Source organism: Tachyglossus aculeatus, chromosome X3 (assembly GCF_015852505.1).
Source record: "Tachyglossus aculeatus isolate mTacAcu1 chromosome X3, mTacAcu1.pri, whole genome shotgun sequence".
NCBI lineage: Eukaryota > Metazoa > Chordata > Mammalia > Monotremata > Tachyglossidae > Tachyglossus > Tachyglossus aculeatus.
This window is the reverse complement of record NC_052099.1, coordinates 34,542,308-34,568,515: the sequence shown is the minus strand read 5'-3', so window position 1 is coordinate 34,568,515 and position 26,208 is coordinate 34,542,308. Positions and strand designations below refer to the sequence as shown.

At 43.3% G+C, this 26,208-nt stretch overlaps 1 protein-coding gene across 3 annotated transcripts in view; it reads left to right on the top strand.

Moving 5' to 3' along the window:
- The window catches only part of PIGN (phosphatidylinositol glycan anchor biosynthesis class N), a 94,893-nt gene that overhangs the window by 51,169 nt on the left and 17,516 nt on the right, over window positions 1–26,208 (top strand). For all 3 annotated transcript variants that reach the window (XM_038770330.1, XM_038770331.1, XM_038770332.1), the window contains 10 exons: window positions 780–962; window positions 1,824–1,963; window positions 4,679–4,778; window positions 4,878–4,970; window positions 7,690–7,781; window positions 9,887–9,995; window positions 16,183–16,291; window positions 20,202–20,304; window positions 23,093–23,195; window positions 24,848–24,934. In XM_038770330.1, the coding sequence (XP_038626258.1) occupies window positions 780–962; window positions 1,824–1,963; window positions 4,679–4,778; window positions 4,878–4,970; window positions 7,690–7,781; window positions 9,887–9,995; window positions 16,183–16,291; window positions 20,202–20,304; window positions 23,093–23,195; window positions 24,848–24,934 (1,119 nt within the window). The remainder of the gene's footprint in view (window positions 1–779; window positions 963–1,823; window positions 1,964–4,678; window positions 4,779–4,877; window positions 4,971–7,689; window positions 7,782–9,886; window positions 9,996–16,182; window positions 16,292–20,201; window positions 20,305–23,092; window positions 23,196–24,847; window positions 24,935–26,208) is intronic.

The following is a 26,208-nucleotide window of genomic DNA, read 5'->3' as shown; positions in this document are numbered from 1 at the left end:
TAATATGGGAAAAAGAAAAATGAAATTCAGGTCCCAAAAAATTCTGAGACTACTGCCATTGAATGATTAACTGTCATCAGGCATTGTTCTCATAAGGGAACATTCACTCTTCTTTTTTTAATTTAGAGTCTCAAGCACTTTATAGGACGGTGGGCTTTACAGGGTCAAATTTTATTATATTTTAGATATTTCATTGTTCATCATAATCTCTTATTGGGGCATCAAAAACAATAAAGTGCTGCCAAGTGCTTCAGTACAAGGTTGTACTGAACAACTAGGGAATACCAGATGCTCCTTCTCTACCATGTTCAATGAATTCTTTTGACTACTATTATCAATCAGTTGTATTTACTGAGTGCTTACTCTGTGCAGAGCACTGCACTAAGTGCTTGGGAGAGTACAATAAGCTTTGCATTTCTTTTCTCCTCTCCCCCAAATTATTTTCCCTTAATCATTATTTCCTGTAGTACCTCCCCTCTGCATCAACAAATCAATTGCCCTTAAGCACTTGATATTCCCAAACCCTCAGTTCCTCAGCACTTATATCTGTATCCTTCACTGTGCCATTTCCCCCATCTAAAATTTACCTGGATATCTGCCTCCCCTCTAGACCATAAGCTCCGTGAAGACAGGGATTGTGTCTATCAACTCTATTGTAATGTACTTTCCCAAGTGCATCGTTTGTATAAACTTGATTTGTACTATTTTCAACTGTTTTGGATTACCCCTTTTTGACTGTGCCTTCAGTAACAAGCTTGCATGTCTTTTTCACTCCGTAGATCTCACTTTGCAAGGTGCTGATTGACTTGGCATTGGAAGGCTTAAACTATTACCACACTTACGACAGACTCTTCTTGGGTGTTAGTGTTGTAATGGGGTTTGTCGGTTGGACGTCTTTTGCTACTTTGATAATAATCAAATTTCACTCCAATCTGATAACAAGTGTTGTGGCAAGAACTAAGGTAAGTACACCGTCGTCATCATCAGTATTTACTGAGCTCCTGCTGTGTGTAGAATACTGTATTAGGCACAAGAGAGAGCATAGCAAAAAAAAAAAATAAGCAGTTAAATTAAAAACATCAACAGGATTTATGAAGGACCACAGTCCAGGGATCCAATTGTGCCAGTGGGGCAAGAGCTGAGGGACAGATAGCTCATTCTTACCAGGCTTTTCAGGACCCACATGTTTTCCACTTCTAAGGTCTCTGCATTTAATTCCTTTTCATAGACCTGCAATGAACGGAAAAAGAATGCTAGATTTTTGTATTCATTGTGTTTGTCTTTGTTTCTTGGGAAATCCTATAGATTGGTTTAGCTGCTTTCCTATGACTAGGAAAGCTTTTGTGGGAAGGTGGGCCAGCCACCTTGTAAATTTTATAATTGTCCTGGCAGCGAAGAGAAACCAACTGCTGGGTGAGCTGGGAGGGTTAACCAGCTCTGAAAGCAAGTAATACCCCATTAAAAGAAGATGCTTGTGAATAATTCACTATTCTTTTAATAACTATTGATTCATGTGAGAATTCTGAGGTGTAGATTTAGGATATAAGGATTGTGATGAGAGCTTTTTAGAATGGGCTTTCATTGAGATAAATTTGGGTAATGCAGGCAGGCAATATTGGTTGGCTCCTTCAGTCTTAATTGGCGACTGTCTCCTGAGCCGGTACAGATAAACCCCAGTAATTTCTGAACCCTAAACACAGTGATCCCAGAGTCAAAACCTTCCCATGAATCTATATTCTAACAGGCAGGAAATGCAGTTTTTGGTCTGAGTTTACAAGATCGATTTACATAGTAAGGGTTTTTACAGCTCGTTTGCTTTGCAGAAATCAACTGTGCTTCTGCCATGGGGCTTTGCAGCTCTTGGAGTTTCAATAGCGTTTTTCCTGCTGATTCAATCCCGTCCCTGGACTTATTACATATACTGCTTGTTACCAGTGCCAATATGGTATGCAGTTCTGAGAGAGTAAGTGAAATGTCGGGCACCCTCCTTCAATACTACCCTTTTTTCTCCTATTTATTAGCCATCTAGGCTAGAGCACTGTTCCAGCATTGCTGCAAAGCATGCAAAGTGGGGTCAGCCTAGCACTCTATCAGTCCCATAGTGATGATGGAGATGATGATGGTTATTATGGTACCTGTAAACCGCTTACTATGTGTCAAAAACTCTTCTGAGCCCTGGGGTAGGTACAGGTTAATTGAATCAGGCGCAGTCCTTATTCCAGATGCGGCTTCCAGTCTAAGGAGGAAGGAGATTAGACATTGATTCCCTGTTTTACAGATGAGGAATCTGTGGCACCGAGAAGTTAAGTATATATATATATATATATATGTTTGTACATATTTATTACTCTTTATTTTACTTGTACATATCTATTCTGTTTATTTTATTTTGTTAATATGTTTTGTTCTCTGTCTCCCCCTTCTAGACTGTGAGCCCACTGTTGGGTAGGGACCGTCTCTATGTGTTGCCAACTTGTGCTTCCCAAGTGCTTAGTACAGTGCTCTGCACACAGTAAGCGCTCAATAAATACGATTGATTGATTGATTAAGTGACTTGCCTGAGGTCACACAGTGAGCAACTGGCAGAACACAAATTGGAAACCAGCTCTTCTAACACCTAGTCTCCTGCTCTTTCCCACTAGGCCACATTGCTCCAATGATCCAGAAGAGGTAATCCCGCTCCCTCCAAAAAATACCTACCTCATTTCTGGGGAGTAACTCTGGGCCCTAGGAGAGCAATCTGCCCAGCATCCTGATACCTCTCCTGCTTAGCCAGTATTGAAACCCACGCTCAGAAATTCCAAGCTCAGTTGAGCCTAGCACAGCATCGTGTTGGGTGCTGGGAGCATCCAGCGCTTAGAACAGTGCTTGGCACATAGTAGGCACTTAACAAATACCATAATTATTATTTAGACATGGAGATAGATGGTGAGGCTCAACCTGCTGAGACAGCAGGGATAAATACCAAATAACCACCTCCCTAGACCACAGGAACACACAGCTGCCCATCCTTCCCCTTCCAAATCAATGATGATGATACACTTGTACTTCCCAAGCGCTTAGTACAGTGCTCTGTACACAGTAAGCACTCAATAAATATGATTGATTGATGATGATGATGGCATTTGTTAAGTGCTTACTATGTGCAAAGCACTGTTCTAAGCGCTGGGGGGGATACAGTGTGATCAGGTTGTCCCACGTGGGGCTCACAGTCTTAATCCCCGTTTTTACAGATGAGGTAACTGAGGCTCAGAGAAGTTGTGACTTGCCCAAAGTCACACAGCAGACTTGTGGCGGAGCCGGTATTCGAACCCATGACCTCTGACTCCAAAGCCCGTGCTCTTTCCACTGAGCTACGCTGCTTCTCAATGTGCCCCTTCCCCAAAGGACCTGGGTTCTAATGCTGGCTCTGCCACTTGTCTGCTGTTTAGCCTTGGGCAAGTTACCTCACTTCTCTGTGCCTTAGTTACCTGGTCTGTAAAATGGGGATTAAGACTGTGAACTCCATGTGGAACAGGGACTGTGTCCAACCCAGTTTTCATATATCCACCCCAGCGCTCAGTACAGTGCCTGGTAGCTAGTTATTATTGAGGAAACGACCTCATTCCACATGGGCATTGTGGAGAAGGGCTATCCTGTTGTTTTTGCTCGCTCCCTTAGGAAATTGTTCATGGTGGAAGAACTGGTCCAGCCCTAGGCTCAGGCCAGAAGTATCCTCTGCCCTTCTCACATCCCTTTTTAATGGGTCAGTGTCTGTGTAAAGCAGGTTTAGTCAGAAAGTAAAGCATATAGTTGGAGTCAAAGTACCTACCAAAATACACTTCACAAACTAGCCTATTCCGTGAATATATTTTTAGTGGTCAGACCATGGGATTCTCCTTTTTTTTTCCTCATTGAAACTTGGTTTAGTAAAATCAGCTCTGTGCCTTTGTCTAGGGCTTGTTCATTGTGGACATGGATTTACACACAGACCGACTGACTGCTGACTGCAGTTACTCATATGCCATGCTGGCAGCCATATTAGCATCCATCCGCTTTCGCCTTTGTTTGGGGAGCACTGGTAGACCAGATGATGGGAACCTACTTACAAATAGGCATCAGTTGCATTGTAATGAAACCAGTGTATTTGTGAACACTTCCTATAGAAAACAGTGGTTGAGCCTGATCCCTAGCTGGTGACTAAAATTCACCGTTGTTTGCCTGGCTTATCTGGAGTGGGTGCCTCTTTATGGTGGATTTTTGTCCATTTTGTTTCATTTTTATCTAAAACGCATGCCATTGTTCACATTCAGATTAGACTACAGTGTATATCCACCTGCAAGTCTCAAGGATCTGTAGGCCTCTCTTGAGACCTATCTTGTAGCAAAACTCCGGTAACATTTGTAAAATAGAGTGAACTACAGCTTCAAGAATCGGATGAGCATGCTTCACACTCATTTTAATTAACTGATTGATGACTATCCCAAGTCAGGTAGAAATCTTTGTCTGTTTATGCAGAAAGTTCCAGGTGGACTGAAGCCAGCTGTGGAAAAATTCAGCTAGAATTATTAGATTTTTAAAACCAGGTATTAGTTGAGTTTTTGGTTTCTTATCAGATTTCTGATTTTAGACCATAGCTTTCATGATGTGATGTGATCTAATTTATTCTCTAAATATTGTATGTAATCTTTTTAAACAGATTCCATGTTATTCAAGACCTTATCACATCACTGTTGACCTTCCCTGTGAGTCATTCTGTTGGATTTCTAATAGTCTTTGCCCTTGGAATTGAATTATTAGTAAGTGAAGCCCTATTGCCAAATTTTAAAATCGTCAAATATATGTGACTAGTATTAAATGACCTGTTTTCTCATTTCTTCTGTGGCGTGTCTTGCTAGGTTCTCGGCTTTTTCTACCGCTCTATGCTTACAGTCGGTTTGATTGCACTTGCTGCCTGGCCCATTTTTACCCAACTCTGGACTCGAGCACAGGTATCGTATCAACGAAGAATTGACCATCAGTTTGCAATACCTTTTCTTCCACTAAAGGTTAATGACGTCTGACGTTTTCCGCTGTCGCAGAGGAGTTTCCTGTCTAGAGAAGACTAGTGAACCTGGCCCTGGCCTCAGTTTACGTCAAAAATACTGGTGTGACTGAATTGGAAAGCTCTTTGTCAACACAGGGTTTGCTCTTCATCCAACATCTCCAGTAATTCTTGTGACCTTCAGTTCACTCCTTTTCAGTGAATTATTTGATTATGCAAGGGTTACCGGCATGTCATTTTCTATGTTGAAAAAACAACTTCATGTTACTCACTAGATGATATATGTGTTACATGTGGATACGTATGTATCTATTTATATGTATACACATGCACACAAACTTACACACACGCAGAGATATATTTATATACATATATATAAAACCAATTCGAAAGAGTCAGGCAAGGAGGGAAGAGAATATCGGACTAGATGTCACGAGATGTGAGTCCCAGGGCTGGTCACCTAGCCCTCTCTGTGCCTTGGTTTCTAGAAGCATAAAGTTGCTGGCCAGAACTTAGAGGTCACCTGGTTCCCGATGCCTGTGAATGACAAACCACCCAGGACATGTGACTCTTACCCTTAAAAAAAGGTCCACTTTGTTCAGGGTTCAAATCACCTCTGGCAGTCCAATCAAATTGTCCTTTTAATTTGAGAGCACTGCCCTTTGCTTGGGCCATCGTGGGCATGAAGAATAGCTGGTCAGTGTCCACTTTCAATTTGTGAAGGCAGTCACTGAATAATCCCTTATTCTTTGCTCTACCAATCCCTGGTTCCTCAAAACTTTCTTCATAGAATTGATTTTCCATTCCTTGAGTTATTTTGTTGTTTTTCTCGGCACTCTAGTTCCTCCTGGCTTCTTTAAGATGCCATAATCAAAATTAGAAATAGGTCAGGGCTAGTAGTAGCATGTAACTGTTCCCAGTCAACAGAGAGTATGATGAAAGGATGGTTGTTCTTGTTTTACTGCTCTTATTCCCGTATCCCAGCATCCTGTTGGCGACTCTTAAAGATGGTGGTATGCTACTGGCTCCTATCCATTTAAAGTGAGCCAAATCTCCAGGGCACATCTAATCTTTACATCTTGCCAGTCTTTCCTTATTCTGTATCATTTTGGCGGTGGGGTTATTTTGTAACCATATTGATTTACACTTAATCCACTTGGAATTCCACCTTGTTTTGGCTGGTCCATTTATCTAATTCTTTGGGCTACCTTAAATGCGATTTCCATTTGGATGTTTTAGCGATTTAGTATCCATGGACAGTCTGGTGGCTATATTCACAATCCCTTGTCCCTGTCAACTATCATCTCGTTATCGATTCCAGATTAGTGACAAAGAGATTGAATTACAGGGATTTCAGGATGCATCCCTTTGGAACCCTGCTTGGTGTGTGTTTCACCTCACCAATGAACACCCAGCCGTGAAAAGCTCTCCTTCAAGGGTGACGCTTGATTGTGTTCACGGTATTCCCAGCTGACAGTGGGAGGATCTAGATAGAACTTGCTGATGGGATAGTCTGGGTTGGGAGTGGTATGGCAAGCCATACCGAGGCATATTGGGAAGCAGCATGACCTAATGGATAGAGTACAGGCGTGAGAGTCAGAAGGACCTGGATTCTAATCCCAGCTCCACCACTTGGCACTGTATAACCTCGGGCAAGTCACTTCACTTCTCTGTGCCTCAGTTACTTCATCTGTAAAATGGGGATTAAGACTGTGAGCCCTTTGTGGGACAAGGACTGCGTCCAACCTGCTTGGCCTGTATCTACCCTGGTGCTTGACTTATAGTAAGCACTTAACAAATGCCGTCATAGTTATTATAATATCTAAAGACACAACACCTCTCAATCAATCAATCGTATTTATTGAGCACTTACTGTGTGCAGAGCACTGTACTAAGCGCTTGGGAAGTACAAGTCGGCAACACATAGGGACAGTCCCTTCCCAACAGTGGGCTCACAGTCTAGAAGGCTCTCAGTTCACATGGGGGAAGTTCTGCTATATGTAAAATGAATAGAGCAAAGTAGTACTTTACTACTACTACTGCTGTGACTAAGATTACCTTGAATCATTGTATTTCCAAATCGCTTTTTTATCGCCTGATTATTCCTGACCACATTCTCAGAGGTGACGAGTTTTTCAGATGACAAAGGCAGAGCATAGAAAGAGGAGCTGAGTCGTTCAAGGTCGGACGTCAGGTCAGTGGTGGATGGGACTAGAACCTATGTCTCCTGACTCCCAGCCCAGGATGTTTTCCATTACTTCTTAAATAAAATTATTGTCGTAGACTCCCAGTTACCAGGCTCCCACTCTGAACATAAAGGGATTGGAAAGCATAGGAAGAAGGAATGAAAATTCAAAATCACATTACATTTAACCCCAGCATCTGTTTCCAAAGTAGTTATTGCTTTTGACTCCTGGTTGGCATTGATTTCATCTTTGCCCAGATTTCTAATCGACAATCCCTAAAGGTTCATTCGAGCCTTGTTGTTCTATTTTCTGAAATGCTTGCAGTAATGAATTTTGTGTGAAAAGGATAAATTTGAGCCACAGTGTCGGGGAAGAGCCCAACAGAACTGGGGTAAATCAGCTGAACCCCCATGGCCTGCACATCCACTTTGGCTTCCAAGGGACGAATCCATAGAAATTATTTTCTTTCTTTTGTTTCAGAAAGCCTCACTGAGCTGGGCTTTTTTCTGTCTGCTTCTGGCAGTGTTTCCCCTGATGCCTGTTGTAGGACGAGAGCCAGCTGTGTTCCTAGTGTAAGAGCCTCATTTTTTTTTCTGTAAATTATAGTTTCTTTCCCGTTTGGTGCTGCCAGACAGATTGGAACTGAATGTGTATATGTGTATAGAAGTACTCACCTAGAGCACCTGGAATGAAAGATCACAGAGCAACTCAGATGAGTGAGCAGTCCCCCACTCCTCCATTTAAACCAGTTGACTCCGGCGTCTCTTTTAGTCCCATGCCGAGGTAGCTTGGTAGGGTGGGTAACCCTCGGGAGTGACTTGTCATATGGCCGCTAAACAGTTCTTTCTCTAATGGATGGTAGCGCGACCCAGAATATATTAAAAAAAAATCCCCAAACCAAAAAAGGCCACAGAAACCCGAAAATCTCCTTTCAATATGGACGGTATTTCAAGTCTCACTCTTTCAGACTGTGATGTGATGCTTGAGAGTGCAAATATTTCCTGATGAATTATTCATAGAGAGCACCTCCCTTCCCTTAATCACTCTGCCATCTTTGCAAAATTTCCAGGGCAGTAAAAAGCAGTGTGGGTGGGTTTTTTTGTTTTGTTTTGTTTTAATGAAGGGGAAGGAATTCCAGGTCATTGAGAGTCCAGCATTATTGTCCTCAGTTGGGCTAGACAATAGAAAAGCCTCTGGGGTAAGTCCAGATAGGCTAAGTCACTTGGCCTGCCCTTCCCTGGACCTTTAACCTGAGATTCTGATGAAAAATTCCTGCTGCCGTCCTGGGCCTAAGACAAGGTAGCGAAGTCATGAAGCTAGCAAAAAATCCCCTTGGTTCTACCCCGCAGAAGGGAGTTTTATGGCCTGGATTGCTCACTTGCCAGCCTGGGCCTATTCCAGAGAGCTTTGGTGATGCCAACCTGATTGTGTTTAAATGCAGCCTGCGTGACGCAGTTTTTGTGAGGATCACCAAAGAATCTGACAAACTCGAAAGAATACGACGCCACTCGGGGTCAGGCAGAGGTGTCGGCTGCCACCGGCATGTGGTTGTGGGGAAGAGAGGGGAAAGGTCTCGTCTGGCGTCATCAGAATCTCCTCTCTGTCACTCCCATGAGTTGTCTGGGAGTCGGGGCGATGGCCGTGGAGCAGGAGAGAGCGAGAGCGGTGCACTGAGGGGAAAGGAACAAGTAGCTGCCCCTCTAGCATCTCCCTCACCCCCGACTTGGGCTCAGGTGGGAGCGCTGATTGGGCTAAGTGTGTGAGGGAAGTGTGATTGTGCTGGGGAGAGCCACAGGGCCTCATTCCTGTTATTGCTAACCAATTATTGCTCATTAGGCTTTTTGTGTTAGGGGAAAGCAATTTCAGAATGCACGGGACTCTCATTTTGCAAGTTTCACCCAGGGCTAGTTCCATTTCAGACCTCATGGTGCCCTCAACTCCACTTTGTCCCACAAAACTCCCCTCAGACCTGAGCTGAGCTTCGGATGCGGCCCTCCTGCCTAACTTCCACGACTCAAGCTGCTCCCCGGCTGTCCCGTCTCCTCACCTTTGCCCTCTCCTGGCTCTAGAAGCTGACCCCACTCAGGACTGGACATCCTATCCCCTCCACATAGTAATTTTTAAAGGATGAGAAGGTCTGTAAAATGTATTGGGTCTCTTAGGCAACAATTCCCCATAACATATAATGCTGAACTATACTGCAAGCATAAACACACCAACCTGTACAGTTGACAGTGGGGTAGTCAAGTAATTAGAAAAGAAGTAAGAATTCTAGGTTGCTATCCTTAGAGTTCATTCTGACAAACCTGAGTTCCAAAAAAATTCACAAAGAAGGAAAAAATGGAGGAAAATCACAGTTTTTATGAAGAAGCAGCTTTATGAGTAGACCTATTTTGAGGGTGGCTCAAGATAGACATTTGAGACAAAAAAAATGCATAAAAAGTAATGTTGTTTTCCATTTTTCTTTGAGTCCCCAGAGAACTTTTTTTAAAAATCAATCGATAGTATTTATTGAGTGTTTTTCCGCAGTACTGAGTCCTTGGGAGAGTACAACAGAATTAGTAGACATGGTCCCTGCCTTCAGGGAGTTTACAGTTAATTCGGGAAGTCAGGCACTGAAATAAATTGCTGGTAGGTTAAGGAATAGAGTTTCAAAATATGTCTCTCTTTCCAACAGCACAGGAGCCGGACTCTCAGTTGCCTTAATATCCCTGTTATCTGTGGCATCTCTTTGGAAAAGCAGGAATAAATATGTCCACGAGGATTTGTCATTGCACTTTTGTCAGGTCAGTTCCTATCTTGTAACATGGGATTATTATTCCAGGACACTCTCTAGAAACATATATTTTTGGAAGACAGAAAATTGTATCTATATACCTAATGAAGCATCCAAGGGCATAAATCTCTTTGTCACCCGTGCATACACATTTGGTGTGGGGATTTCAGTAGCTGAACCACATTGTTCCCTCAATTCCTTTGTCCCAGGACTACTAAAGTCCTCGCTGGCATGCATGCTGATGAAGATTGAATTGAAATTTCTACCCTCAAGGAATTCTCTTTTTCCTTTTTCCTTTTTCTTTTCTGGTTTGAATTTGAAAAATAACTTGAGTCTAGCTAACCTAGTTCTTTTTTCCAGACTCAACGTGAAGAAAGACTGGATATGTGCAGAATATGCTTAGGATAGGAGGTGTCAGCGCAGCGGAACATTTCTTTTCTTCTGTTATAGAAGCGTAATCAAACATAAATGACAGGGAGCTTTCTGATACCTTGTTTTCAGGCTCCGTGTCTCGATCATTTTGGCCGATTTCAAACATTGCTTTTCAGAAATCCTCTTTCGCTGACCGCACAGGGATTTTATAGTCTACAGGCAATAACTTGCTGATTCTAGAATGTGTCATTTTTGTATTTGTAAAGCACTTTAGCATTGTTTTTCAGGCTGAAGAATTTTTGGTAAGTACGTGGGCAAGATTATGAGGGGGAAAGAGGAGGGTGCAGCAGGGCAGACCCCTAGCTATGAGGAAGATTGTCAAGGAAAGATGTGCCCAGTTATAGATTTTAACTAGATCATCGTGATAGTGAAACTATGCTTCTGTAGCCACAGTATTGCACTTTTTGCAGTTATCATTGTCTTTGTCTAATGTGTTGCTTTTGTGTTTTTATTGTTCTCTCTTTTCTTACGGATCCATCGCCAACTCTTCTCCTCCCCTTATTTGTATATTGGGAGTACCTTGGAAGCCTAGGACCAGGCCTAATTCTCCATCTTGTATTTCTTTTACCGGTGTTCAGTATAGTTCTTTGCGAACAGTAGGCGTTTAATGCTCAATGATATTTATAAATGGGATTCCCTTCTCCGACAGGCCTACTAGATTTCTGTCGTGAAGCTCCTTGGCATCTGATCATTTAGATGGTTTTTGATGCATTGACTCTAGGGCCCACAAGAGTTTCAAGTACCTCGGAGTGGTCATTCCTGCTTTTGGCACCTCCCAAAGGCCTCATTGTTCCCACAGGGACGTAACCTGTGAGAGAGCATCGATTGGGCCTGTAGCACATTCATGAGTCTTTGATTTGGCAGGTGGGAGTTGGTGCCGGTAAATATTGCGTTCACTTAGCAGGAGAAGACTGCTGAACTTCCTATCCCCAGTTGGTTTGGGGACTCCTTTCTATATTGTGGCATTAATACCCATCTGGGTGCTAAAGTCCACTATGGCCATCAGATTCCCAGATGCTGGCTCCCCTGCTTTGAGGCTGCCCGTATAGGATTTTTCTTTTCTCTAACAGAACTCTAATTTCTGGCTTATATAACCCTATTAGTTGCTTCTAATGTCTGACAAAGGGAAAACAGATTACCTAGGAATCAATCAATCAATCAATTGTATTTATTGAGCGCTTACTGTGTGCAGAGCACTGTACTAAGTGCTTGGGAAGTACAAGTCGGCAACACATAGAGACAGTCCGTACCCAAGGAAGGAGCATAGCCTAGTGGAAAGAGCATGGCCCAGGGAGTCAGAGGTCCTGGGTTCTAATCCAGGCTCTGCATTCATCTGCTGTGTGTCCTTGGGCAAGTCTCTCTGTAAATGGAGATTAAATCCCACTCCCTCTTAGGTAAATCGTGAGCCCCATCTGAAACAGGGACTGTCCAACCTACCAAAGACCTTAGTACAGTAATTGGTACTTAGTAAGGACCACCGAAAAAATAAAAAATAACCAAAAATCCTCCAGCCACCCATAAGCAGTGTCCTCCAGTAGCTAATAGTGCCAAGTCGTGTGGAAGAGGAGTGGACAGTGGATCAGCAACAGCAAAAAGGTCAGCCTGTCCAGCAGAAGTCAGAAAGGGGTAGGGGAGGTGGAGGGATGGAAGGGGGAGCATGCAACTGCCTTGGAGCAGAAACTTCCTTCCAAAAGATCGTGACCTTAAGGAGGAGGATCAAAAGCAGAACTGGGCGCCTTGTGCAAGAATGGCAACAGTGCAGCAAGTAGCAGTCTTTACCTGCACATGAGGCATCTCAGTTCCACATCAGTTTAATCAGCCACACCCGCCCGCACACACTGATAATATCTCCAGTTGCTTAAATTTCCTCCCCGAATCTGCTCGGAAAACCCCAAAGCCTTTCCCTTTAAGCACTTGATATTCACCCCTCTGTCAGCCTCATGGCATTTATGTACCCACCTGTAATTTTTTTTTTACATTAATGCCTGTCTCCCCCTCTAGACTATAAGCTAGTTGTGGGTAAGGAACATGTCTACCAATTCTTAGATTGTACTCTCCCAAGCACTTAGTACAGTGCTGTGCAAATAGTAAGTGCTCAGTAAATATCATTGATTGATATGAAAGGAAATGACAGCTGTTCAAATATTTGGTTTAGTTTCGCTATTCCATGTTCATCCTTAAAAGAAAAAAGTCACACTTTGAATAGCTCTGTTGAATGATAAATGGTGTGTGAGCAAAAGTCTGACTCTCATTGTCCTTTGTCTCTAGGAAAAAATTCTTTTGAAATTCTAGTAGGTGATTTTTTTCTTCATCAGATCCAATAAAAATATTGTTCGGAGCTACTGATTTAAGTATTATTTTTCATCCATTGTCTGAATTCAAGCTTGGACAAATAGTTAATGTTAAATGCATGCTTTCTGAAAAATGACTCTCTTGAGAGCAGTGCACTTGGTGACCCAGTAAGCTGGTTGGTATCTAGTAATACCAATGCCAATAACAATAATAGTAATGCCAACAGTGATATGATATGATAGGATCAGTGAGTGCTTACTTTGTGCAGAGCACCGTACTAAATGCTTGGGAGAATACAATATAACCAAGTTGGTAGATATGTTCCCTGCCCCCAAGGAGCTCACTGTCTAGAGTGGGAGACACTCCCTTCCTCTTTCTGTATCGCAGGGACATTCCAAGAATAAAGGCGATCACTGATGTTAGATCAGGATTAGAAATTCCTATCATTAATTTTGGAGACAGAGCCTCCGACTTAGCTTGTTTAGCTCTTTTGTTCTTTCTCTCTTTTTTTCTGTTGCTTTTGTTTGGACAGCTTCCTTTTTTCAGAAAGGGGGCAAATGCCTTGAGAGTGAGAAATACAGTAATCCAGGGGTGTGCTTTCACTTTGCCGTGTGCAAAGCATGTCTAAAAGAAAAAGGCGGTTGTGGGAGTTAGAAGACATAGGTTCTCCCTGTGGTCTACTCACTACTCATTTGGTCTTGAGTGCTTATCTTAGCAGCAGTGGACATTAGGGATGAGAACTCTTGCTTGCCCGTGCCCAACTCTTTTGGGACCCATGGAGAGACCATTTGGAAATTGCTTTGAGCCAGCTACTAATTCAGTGTTTCGCTCTGAATGTTGTGCTATTAATCATTAAAATAAGCAGTCTTCTTTCCTGAGGACAGTAGTTCCGGGAGGAGGTACCTTGTGCTGTAGCTAGGGACCATAGAATATTTATGTGGTTTCTGAAAACCATGGATTTTATAAAATGTTTTTATACCCTGAAATTTGTATGGCTTTTTTTTATTTTCTCAGATGTTTCTCTCTAGTAGCCTGATTTAAATGCAATGTGGGAACTCAACCGACTGGATCCTAGGGCTATGAGAACAGTAGAACATACTTCTTTGAATATTTAAATACCCTAATTTAATCCTTCTTCCTTTTGGTTCTCCTTCAGCTCCCTCCCTCTTATCTACTCTTGTCACCCACACCCTAGAGGTCACACTCTTCATTATCTCAGGTTAAGCTCACTGTGCCTCCTTTGCTGGCAGAAGGGCCCTCTTGCCTCTGGCCCCTTGATCATGCTTTTTCTCTGGATTGGAACTCTACCCCTCTCGAAATCTGGCAAACCACAGCTCTCCCCATCTACAAAACCATCCTGAAATCACCTTTCCCCGATTAATTTCTCATCTCCCCAGGTCATAACCATCCACCCGACGCCCACCTTCCCCCCTCCCCAGCCCTTTACCCAGCTATCACCTCAAAACTTCAGCTTTCTACCCCAACCCGTAGTCTTTCTGAGCATATCAACTCACACAGCATCCCATTGATCTTTAGTCAAAGCCTATTTGCCAAGGCGCTACGGTGATTTTTGGATTATCACATACTTCTTTTGGCCATGATTGATATTTCAAGGTGATTGGACTGTTGATAACAGAGTTCATTCATTCATTCAATCTTATTTATTTAGCGCTTTCTGAAAGTACAATTCAGCAATAAAGAGAGACCATCCCTGCCCATACCGGGCTTACAGTCTAGAAGTGGGGAGTGCTAGTTACTAGTTGGTGGAAAATTGAATTGTAGTTTTGGGCAGGGTCTCTCTGTTGCACATCCTCATACTTCCTCAATAATAATAATAACAATGTTGGCATTTGTTAAGTGCTTACTATGTGCAAAGCACTGTTCTAAGCACTGGGGTAGATACAAGGTAATCAGGTTGTCCCACGAGGGGCTCACAGTCTTCATCCCCATTTTCCAGATGAGGGAACTGAGGCCCAGAGAAGTGAAGTGACTTGCCCAAAGTCACACAGATGACAAGTGGCGGAGCTGGGATTTGAACCCACGACCTCTGACTCCAAAGCCCGTGCTCTTTCCTCTAAGCCACGTTGCTTCCTCAATCACCACTGCATCCAGGGTTTCTGGATCGACATGGGAATTCAGGAATGTAGGACAGGAAGCCCTTCCCCTGTTGAATTTTATGAGATGCAGAGTGTCAGAGGAAAGAAAGCCTTTTGACTTTGGCCTCTTAGAATTGAAGGTTTTGTTTTATACCATTTAGTTTTCTTCTCCTGTGTACTGTAAGCTCTTTGCAGACAGGGAATGTGTCTCCCAACTCTGTTATTTTGTACTTTCCCGAGCACTTAGAACAGTGCTCTGCACACAAAAAGCTATCCTGTGGTTGATTGATTCTTCTAAAATAGAAAAATGCTCATCACCTGATTTCAAAGCTCGGACTAGTGTTGGACGGAGTTGTTGAGTCTGTTCGGGCCTTCCAAGACTCTGCATCATTCCCTTGCCCTGGAGGGTATGGAAGTGGGTAGGAAAACCTAAGTCCTGGAACTGGGCCCCATCACCACCCAGCATGGTAGAATTTAAGGGCGACATAGTAAGCTTATTCCGACCCCATGTCTCCTTCGGTGAGATTAACCGAAGGTTAATGGGTCATGGGTTCAAATCCCCGCTCCGCCAATTGTCAGCTGTGTGATCTTGGGCAAGTCACTTCACTTCTCTGTGCCTCAGTTCCCTCATCTGTAAATTGGGGATTAAGACTGTGAGCGCTACGTGGGACAACCTGATCACCTTGTATCCCCCCAGTGCTTAGAACAGTGCTTTGCACACAGTAAGCGCTTAACAAATACCATCATCATCATTATTATTATTATTAACCCCGTCTGGGTCTTCACTCGCCCAACCCACTAATAGTTGCTATGTGGAATGCCAGTCGGCTCTGCACGTGCGTGCCCCTCTTCCCCTTCGCCTCAGTGCCGGCCGGCCTGGGACCAGGGAATCACCCCGACTCCTTCACCCGCAGCACATCAGTGGGGTGAGTGCAGCATGGCTGTCAATCTGAGGGCCTACTGAAGAGCAGAGTATCCACAGCAGTCCTGGAAGGATGTGGAGTTGGGGAATGGGGCTGGAGAAAACAGGCCCCCCAAAAAGGTTGGTTCAGTCTTCAGGACGCAGAATGCCAGCTTTGCCCCTTGCAGGTTCAGGCCAAAAAGCAGAATTTTCACTAGGAGAATTCCTTTGGAAAACTAGATCTGGCCCCTGTTCACCCAGACAAGACCTTTGGCTAAGGTATTGTAGGGCCTGCTGGTTTAACTCCACAATTTGGGCTAGACGTTTAGGTAAATCATCATCAGCGATGCTATTTTTTGAGCACTTACCGGGAGCAGAGCACCGTGCTAAGCATTTATGAGTCACAGTTGTACGGACAGAACTAGCTTCAGGGTTCCCAACTGTTTGTTGTAATTTTTTGGTTGATTTGTTTCCAGGTGCTGAGTACCGGGCTGTCTACCTACATTGTGAGCAGTACCCATAGCAGTCTGCTCCTGAAACAGGGTTTGCCCCTCCTGAACCAAGTCGGTAGCTGGCTTATCCTAGGTAAGAAGCCTCTTCCACAGGGAGAAATTCCAGGGTGAGGTGCCCTTGGATTAAAACTGAAATTTCCTTTCGGACTTGCTTTTTAGCCAGTTGTTCACACACCAAATGTCATTAAAGGAAAAGTAGATGGGCTTGAGAAAGGGAAATTCCATGGCCAGCAGCTGCAGTTTTCAGTTCTTGCTGGAACTTAAAAGAGAAAATGTGATTTCTTTGGGAATCTGCATGTGTGTTGCTAAGGATCATCTCAGAAAATATTTGTGGTCTCATAATAGCGGAGGACATTCAGCATCTGTTAAATCCCCGGGGCGGTTCCACGGGAAAACAAAAATCTGAATCTGAACAGCGGTTGTTGGGTTTGACTTTCACATGAATTTGTAAGTTCTACATTTCAATTACCGTGGGGAATGGGAAACAAAGTTCAATTCTGTCTTCAACCCTCGATGCACGTGAACATTCTTTAGCCACCTCCCTGTGGACTCCCCACTTCTGAAACCAGTTAAAGGGTTTGAAGTGTTTCTTTTACACACAGTATTGGAATTCAGCAGTGCAGGAATTTGTTTTTGGAGTAAACGTGCAGTCACTGAAGGCTTCTAGCAACATTCACCTCTAGACTACAAGAACTAGAATTTAAATTGAGCTTTGTCTCATTTGCAGGAATTTGTTTTTTGGAGTTGGTTTTTTTTTTGCTTAGTTCTGAGGAGAACAGGGACCAGTCTGTGGAGGGGAATTTAGAGCCTTTTATCACCTTAGTCCTCCCTCCTCTTCCTCCATAACTTGTTTCCCTGAAGGCCTGGGAGAGGCTTCAGGAAAAGGAAACAGTAGCAGTAGAAAAGAAGTGGAAAGCTCATGTTATATCTACTCTTTGCAGTCGTGGGATATTTGTGGCGCGGAAACTGCAGGGGCGGGAAGGACAGTGGGTTGGGTGGGAGGGGTAAGCCGTGGCAGCAGTTGGCAGTGGGTTTTTTCACCCAGTGCCAATGCTGCCTGACCCCAAACTTTATGACTGAGTGGCCTGGCAGTTCCAGTCCTGAAGAGACAATCCAAGAGCTGACAGCGCTAGGGATCTCTCGGAAAGCTTGAATCCCATAACACACCCGGAGGCGTTCCCTCTCCCATTTCCTAGCCTGCCTGGAAATGAGACCAGTCAAACCTGAGAAGCAGCGTGGCTTAGAGGATAGAGCACAGACCTGGGAGTTGGAAGGACCTGGGTTCTAAGGCTGGCTCCGCCATTTAATAATAATAATAATAATAATTGGCATTTGTTAAGCGCTTACTATGTGCCAAGCACTGTTCTAAGCATTTGTCTGCTGGGTGACCTTAGGCAAGTCACTTCACTTCTCTGTGCTTCAGTTACCTCATCTGTAAAACGGGAATTAAGACTGAGCTCCGAGAGTGTGGGTGTATCCAACCTGATTAGCTTGTACCTAGCCCACTGTTTAGTATGGTGTCTGGCACATAGTAAGCGCTTAACAGATACCAAGGAAAAAAAAAGAGAAAAAAAAAGAACCTGAGGGGCAAGGGGCCCAGTAGCACCAGAGCTGAGGGGAGTAAATCCTTCCTCCAACTCATCTCCCACACTCAGTTCTAAATCCCTGCTTATGTACTTGCTCCACATTCCAACCGGAGAAGCAGGTCTCTCCCACCCCCACCAACCTGCTTGTCCAGCTCCCGTCCATCCTCCCAACCTGAGTTCCCAGCGCACGCCTACCTCCAAACAACCCCATCTAACTTCCACAGTACACCCCACTCTCCAGCTCCCCAGCGGGCCTGGCCTCAGTCCGCTGCCTGAGAGGAGGAGGCTCACCCGCCACTTGACCGTTTAGATTTTGGGACAGTAGCTGGCCCGTTGGCCGAGGGAAGCCATCTGGCACGGAGTCGTGTCTCCTGAGGAGTCTTACGGCCAGCCCCCAAACCTCCTTTCATTTCTCCTATCCTTCTGACCCCCACAGTTTTGGAGTTGAAATGACCTTTTTCATTTTGTCATCGCCTCTACTCTCCACAACACACATGATAGAACAGATTATTATTGCAAATTCCGTTAACAGATGTGTGAAATGAAGCCCAGATGCTACGTGACTTGCTCCATGCAGTCGTCTCTAAAGATAGCTCACACATTTCTGCCTGTGAGTCGGGAGAGTATTTATATCCAGGTTAAATGCAGCTGCCGCTCCGTGAAGGCCAGAACAGCTTCCACACGGGTGAACGGTCATTCCCACATTTAAGCCTCCAACGGGATGGTGGGCGGTTGGCAGAGTTCATCATTATTGGCAGCATTTATTCCACTCCGCACGTACAGAGCCGAACGAGGCACTTTATGAGGGATGAGGAAGCATATGCAGCAATATGGCAGTTGAGTGGGATTGTCGTGAAGATTTTTGCTAGATTAATTAAGCATAAAGTGAACTGATGCTCAACTCACCCACTTAGTTCATGCTGACTTAATCTGATTAAATCCTTAAAAAAAAAAAAGAACAACTTTCAAAACCCTTCTGAATGTTCACCCGTATTTCCTTTGGGTGTCTATGATCTGTGCCTGCCGTTCTCCCAAATTAAATGGAGTACTTAGTACAGTGCTCAGCATACAGTAGGCACTCAACCGATACAAATGATGATGATGATGATAAATGATGGATAGGCAGGCTTTGTAATCCCTATGTGATTCAGAGACTGCAGTTCTTGATTATATATGCTGGGTTAATTTTTCATCCCTGATACTGTCTTTCTTGGTCACTGCAGGGAGACTGACAATCCAGTCGATCAGTGGTAATTATTGAACATTTACTGTGTGCAAAGCACTATGCCAGGCACTTGGGAGAGTATAATACAGCAGAGTTGACACATTCCCTGCTCATGAAGAACTGAGTCTAAGACGGATGTTAAAATAAATTATGGCTATGTACTTAAATGCTGTGGGGGGTTGAGGGCGGGGTGACTATCAAATGCTTGAAGGGTACAGAACAAAGTGCGAAGGTGATGCACAATTGAGAGGGAGTAGGGCAAATGAGGAGTTAGTCAAGGACTGACAGCCCCCATGTTTAGTTGAGTCACTCAACTAGAGCCACTTTAGTTGAGTCCCTTTTCCCCGGAAGGGGCCAACTCGGAAGGCAGAGCCAAGTGGGCTAAGCAGCTAAGCCGTCTTGGTCATCAGGTTAACATCCCACTTCAGATGAAGTCAAAGTCTCATCATCGAAGGGGAAGGCCTGTAAATGCACCAAGCCATTGAATTTCTTTTAATGTTGTTCAGTTTGATTTGGCAATTTGGCAATTTCATCTGCCAAAAAAGGCAAAGGATGAAATCCCATTCCACTCAAATCCACCGATTTTTAGAAACACAAATGTGGCTAAGTGCTGAATGTTTATTTTTAGGGAAAGTAGTGACCTATGACGTAAATTTTCTTGCAGCAGTGGTGAGGGCCATCATGAGCCTGTGTACACTATTTGCGTTGAAGGGCTAAATTGTTCAAATAGTAACCAAAGTTCCAGAGAAGCAGCGTGGCTCAGTGGAAAGAGCACGGGCTTGGGAGTCAGAGGTCATGGGTTTGAATCCTGGCTCCGCCCCCACGTCTGCTGTGTGACCTTGGGCAAGTCACTCAACTTCTCTGAGCCTCAGTTACCTCATCTGTGAAATGGGGATTATGACTGTGAGCCCCACGTGGGACAACCTGATCACCCTGTATCCCCCCCTGCGCTTAGAACAGTGCTTTGCACATAGTAAGCGCTTAACAAATGCCATCATCATCATTGGCAACGGCAATGACATTTGGTGACTTGTTTCCCCCACCCGTGGCAATGATGTGGAATCAGGCCCATCCCATGACTGGGCCACTGACACGTGGTTCCGCGTGTCCCACGACCGTGTCCATAGCACGAGGTAACATGTTGACACCTGTTCTCCTTTGGTATGTTGCAGCTTCTTCTTTGGTTGTGCCGTTACTGAGTCCCACGATTCTCTTCCAAAGACTGCTCAGCATACTTCTCTCCTTGATGTCAACTTACCTGCTGCTCAGCACAGGGTAACTCCTTTTTATCTCCTTGCTTTGATGATAGCTGGCTCTGAAGAGTCTTTTAACCTTCTCCTTCTGGATCTGTCAAATACTGAAAAGAAATATTTACTCATTTATTTATTGAATTGCCTACTTTTGTTTTTATTCATTGTATCTATGTACTTACTCTTCCTCGTATATTTGGCCAGTATGTCTACTTGTTTTTCCCATTAGATTATAAACTACCGGTGGGCAGGGAGCACTTTTTTTACTTCTTTTGTATGTTCCAAATTGTCTAGAACTGGACCATGCTCACAGTAGGTGCTCAGTAAATGCAGTTGCTAGGGATGATGGATCAATGATGACAGGAATTATTTTCCGCGGTTTTTGCATTGTAATCAGTCTCATCCTTTTTGGTTGTTTCTACCTGTAACTCCTAGCCTGGCTGTGTGTCCAGTGGAAAGAATAGGCCTTTGGAAAACAGAAGACCTAGAGTCTAGTTCTGGTCTTTCCTTTAGTTGCCTAATGTTGGCTGAGACCACAACGTGCACTTGGAACAGGCTGCACCCCAGCACACTTACTCAATCACTACACGCTGTGCCCCACTGGGCACAAGACTGGCAGGCACAAGAAAGTATGAGTAGCTCCGCACAAACGACTAACCCTTTAATCAGTTCCTCTGCTCATGGTCTCCTTCCCAAAGTCTAAGGGCCGGGGCTCTTGTTGTTGTTGTTGTTCCTGTGGGAGACTCTGAGCTTCATGTCACAGTGCCTGTCTTTCCCTTTATGCAAGTTATTATTATTAAATGCCATCTTGGTGCCCATTCAGCAATATCCCATTGAAAACTTCGGGAGTTCCAAGCGTAGAACAATAAAAGGACCAGGATATAGCATCGTATTTTATTTTTTAGCTCTGTCTCTGAAAGGGTTCATTGGAGGCTTTGGCATATTCATGCAGTGATCATATTTTACTAGTGTTCATGTAGCTGTGGTTCGTTATTATAAAACACACTTTGGGGATTATTTTATGTTATGAAAAGTATTTTCATTTTGTAACTGAAAAGATGGTTGCATTCTTGACAGCAGAACAAAAAAGATAGAGAGATGCTTGATGCTATTTGCAAGGGATTGAATTGAGGAGTCCTTTTGCATCTTTCTGAAAAAGCTGATGCTTGTTTCCTGAACTAGATGTCATGAATGGTGGACTATGTGCCTTAAGTTTTCTTCATCTTTTCTAGTTCACCAATCAGTCAATCAATCAATCAATCAATCAATTGTATTTATTGAGCGCTTACTGTGTGCAGAGCACTGTACTAAGCGCTTGGGAAGTACAAGTTGGCAACATATAGAGACGGTCCCTACCCAACAGTGGGCTCACAGTCTAAAAGGGGGAGACAGAAAACAAAACCAAACATATTAACAAAATATGTTAATATGTTAATAATACAGTCGATCAATAGGTAATATTTATTGAGTGTCCTCTGTGTGTGGAGGACTGCACTAAGCACTCAGTAAACTGTAAGTAATAATAATGGCATTTGTTAAGCACTTACTATGTGCCAGGCACTTTACTAAGCACTGGAGTGGATACAAGCAAATTAGGTTGGACATAGCCCCTGTCCCTATATAGGGCTCACAGTCTTACTCCCCATTTTACAGATGAGGTAACTGATGCACAGAGAAATGAAGTGACTTGCCCAAGGCCACACAGCAGACAAGTGGCAGAGCTGGGATTAGAGCCCATGACCTTCTGAGTCCCAGAGACGATGATCTCTGTCCTCCAGTTGCTTATAAGAAAACGGATACTGTAGACTGTAAGTTCCTCGGGGGGTAAGGATCGCATCTACCAATCAATCAATCGTATTGAGCGCTTACTGTGTGCAGAGCACTGTACTAAGCGCTTGGGAAGTAAAATTTGGCAACATATAGAGACAGTCCCTACCCAACAGTGGGCTCACAGTCTAAAAGGGGGAGACAGAGAACAAAACCAAACATACTAACAAAATAGAATAAATAGAATAGATATGTACAAAATAGAATAGATACAACTCTGTTGTATGGTACCTTCCCAAACTCTCAGTGCAGCATGGCCAGGTGGAAAGAGCATGGGCCTTGGAGTGAGAGAACCTGGGTTCTAATCCCGGCTCCTCCACGTACCTGCTGTGGGACCTTGGGCAAGTCACTGAACTTCTCTGCGCCTCAGTTCCCTCATCTGCAAAATGGAGGTTAATTCCTGTTCTCCCTCCTACTTAGACTGTAAGCTCCACATGGCATCTAATTATCCTGTATCTACCCCAGTATTGAGTACAGCGCTTGGCACATAGTAAGTTCTTAGTAAATACTGCCATTAATACAGTGTTCTGCACACAGTAAGCACTCATTAAATATTAACTGATGCTCACAGTCCACACTGAAATAAGAACACTAATGTGCGGTTTTACCAGATTGATTTGATGGGAAAGTAAATGTGGTCTGAATAGGAAAAAAAATGTGAAATAGCACACTTCATTTTCAGAGAAAATTTTGAGCTGAGAGATTATTTCCTTGTCCTTGGCGGCCATGAGTTTGAGTCAGTCCTTCTATCAGCGGTATTTATTGAGCCCTTACTATGCAGAGCCCTGTACTAAGTGCTTAGGAGAGAACAATACAACAAAGTTGATTCTACTCAAACCTTTTTGACTTTCTCCTAAATAATTTAAAAGGGAAATTAAAATAAATGATTCGGTGACCTAAATATTTAGCACCATTTTGAGCAATAGTGTGCCTGAACAACATTGGTATTATTCTTTGAGCTGTGTGGTATTCTCTTTTTGCTTTAGGTATGAAGCTCTCTTTCCACTAGTGCTATCTTGTTTGATGTTTGTTTGGATACATGTGGAACAAGAAACGTTACAACTTTCTGGAGTTTCCTGCAAACAGAAGGTACCTCTCCAGCAAATTTTCCTCCGAGTTGATCTGAAATTTTAGAAGTTCTTTTGTTCTCTGCCCTTTGACAGTTGAAACATCTTTAACTTCCAAGATTTGCAGTTATTTACAGAGATTTAGAATGTTTAAATTTTTAAGTACCTCCCAATTCAAAAAGCCTTTAATCGATTCAGTGATGGATCCTATCAGATACCATTAATTGGCTATGAATCCCTTAGTGTTTCTGATGTTAGGCATTTGGTAAAGATGAAATCCAATTTGTACATACATTTTACCATACATTAAAGCAGTTTTATTTAGTCCTGGGATGATCCCAGCATAGATAACTGCTCTAACACAAAAGGGAAACACATTTTCCCTAACTAGAATCTTATGACTGAATCAAGATCATGGGCCAAAAAAAAAAAAAAAATCCCTCATCAAACAGGAGGGCCCAGTGTTCCGAATATTCCTGTTTTTTCACCTCCTCTATGATGAACTGGGCAGGAGAGACCTAGACAGCACATGTACCTACCAGTTAAGAGACAAAGGTTAATAGTCATTTATTTGAGGAGAAAAGAAAAAGGAGAATGGATGATTTTTCCAAAGTTCATTGACTGATGACTGTAATTTGACTAGGGAGGGCTACAGTCACAAATTTCAGATCAAATATTTTTGTGGCCAGATTTTACGTAAATTAGGTAAGCTCCTCCCAGTAGATTGTAAAACTCATTGTGGAGAGGGATCGTGAGTACCGACTCTGTTGCATTGTACTTTTCCAAGGGCTTAGCACAGTGCTATTCAAATGACACTCACTAAATACCATTGATTGATACTATGTATAAACATTATATACGTACACATGTACCTACTACATATATGAAATGGTTAATATGAGACTTCCTCTTTGTAAGATTAATTATAAGATTAATGTTAGGTAAAACATATAATGCAACCAGCACTTGTAGGCATAACATTATTTCAGTATTATTTTAAGGTTGAAACTGAGAATCAAATAATATAATTGATTCTTTAGATTGCAAGACCATTTTGCCTTAATTTCATTGCTAAAAAACAGTCCCTCCTTATCTGTCCTGGAGCAGCTAGAAAACCCACCTAATGAGAATCACTTTGGAATGGAGCTGAAGAAGTAACTGGTCGTGGTGAACTTGCAGTTTTGATAGTGGCTTGTGATGCAAAACCACTATGGAAGAATTACATTTCACCATCAGTTTTCTTTCTGGAAAAAAAAAAAGTGTTGATTTTTTTAACTGAAAGAAAAATGGTTTCTCCCCAGTGGAGTGGTTGCAGATTGAGAGCAAAACATAGAAACCGAGAGATTTTTAACTCTGCGCTATACTTAGCGCCGTCATGCCTACCCATGGCCAGGGAGCCGAATCAGGGAACGAATATGTTTCAGAATATAGAGGGGATAGTCAAAGGTTAATATGCTAGAGATCCTCTACTCTATTGTCCTGGTTTCAGGACACCATGGAAAATGAACGCTGCTTCTTTGGTAGAGACCATCAAAATATAGATAAATTAAGTACCTTTTAAGCAACGGATTTTATGGTGGATGGGGTGAGAATTCTTTACAGTAAAGTTACTTATTGCTATCAAAGTAATCCCCCTGCCATTGTGTGTTGCTTTTTCTTGTGCTGTTTTCCCAGCTCACTAGCATCCGTTTCTCCCATAATACTGATCTAACTCAGTTTCGACAACTCCACTTGGACGACATCCGCAGGTCCTTTTTCTTCGTATCCTTTTGTGAGATTCAGAGAGAAGGTGGACAGTTTAGCTTTCTCAGAAGAAGATGGCACACCATTCCTGAGGCTTAGGATGGGGAGCACCGGAATCATTGTGGGGGGAGCACTGATCAGTCAGTTGTATTGATTGAGCTCTTATGGTTTACAGAACACTGTACTAAGTGCTTGGGGGAGTATTATAGAATGGGTTTGGTAGACACGTTCCCTGCCCACAAGGAGTGTACAGTCAAGAGGGCTGGCTTAGAACAGTGCCCAGCACTTAAAACAGTGTCCAGCGCTTAGAACAGTGCTTTGCACATAGTAAACGCTTAATAAATGCCATTATTATTATTATTATTATTATTATTATTGTTATTATTATTATTATTATAAGCTTTGCCATTTCCCTTCCCAGTCAGTTTTCTGCCAGATTACAGGACTGCTAAGGAAACCATTTTACATTTGCTCATCTTAACCCTCTTGAAGAATAATAGTAATAATAATAATAATTGTGGTATTTGTTAAATGTTTACTCTGTGCCCAGCAGTCTAATTTGAGTAGGGCTACAGTCACAAATTTCAGATTAAACATTTAATAGCTTATCTTTTAGATGCAAGATAATCAGGTCCAGCACAGTCCCTCTGCCACATGGGACTCACAGCCTAAATAGGAGGGAGAACAGATATTGCATCCCCTTTTCACAGATGAAGAAACTGAGACCCAGATAAGTTAAGTAGCAGAGCTGGGATGAGAACCCAGTTCTTCGGATCCCCGGGCCTGGGCTCTTTCCTCCGCACTGCTCTCCAGGCTCTTTACTGCTTTATCATTTTCATTTTACATTCCTTTTCCCCTTCAGTTTAGGGTGAAAACACCTTCATGTACCTGTTCTTCCAACCTTTACCTGGGGCCTCAGAAAAGCATTCCAATCCCAGTTGAGGATTCCAGCCCTACTGGAATCAGCGTTGGGTGATGAGGGCAGCAGCAGGGGTATGCCAGAGCCAGGCTGGAGGGGGCTGTGGATGCAGCCGTGGTGTGAGAAGCAGCGTGGCTCAGTGGAAAGAGCACGGGCTTTGGAGTTAGAGGTCATGGGTTCAAGTCCCAGCTCCGCCACTTTTCAGCTGTGTGAGTGCCTCAGTTACCTCATCTGTAAAATGGGGATTAAGACTGTGAGCCCCACATAGGACAACCTGATTACCTTGTAACCTCCCCAGCGCTTAGAACAGTGCTTTGTACATAGTAAGCGCTTAATAAATGCCTTCATCATTATTATTATTAAGGGCCTCACT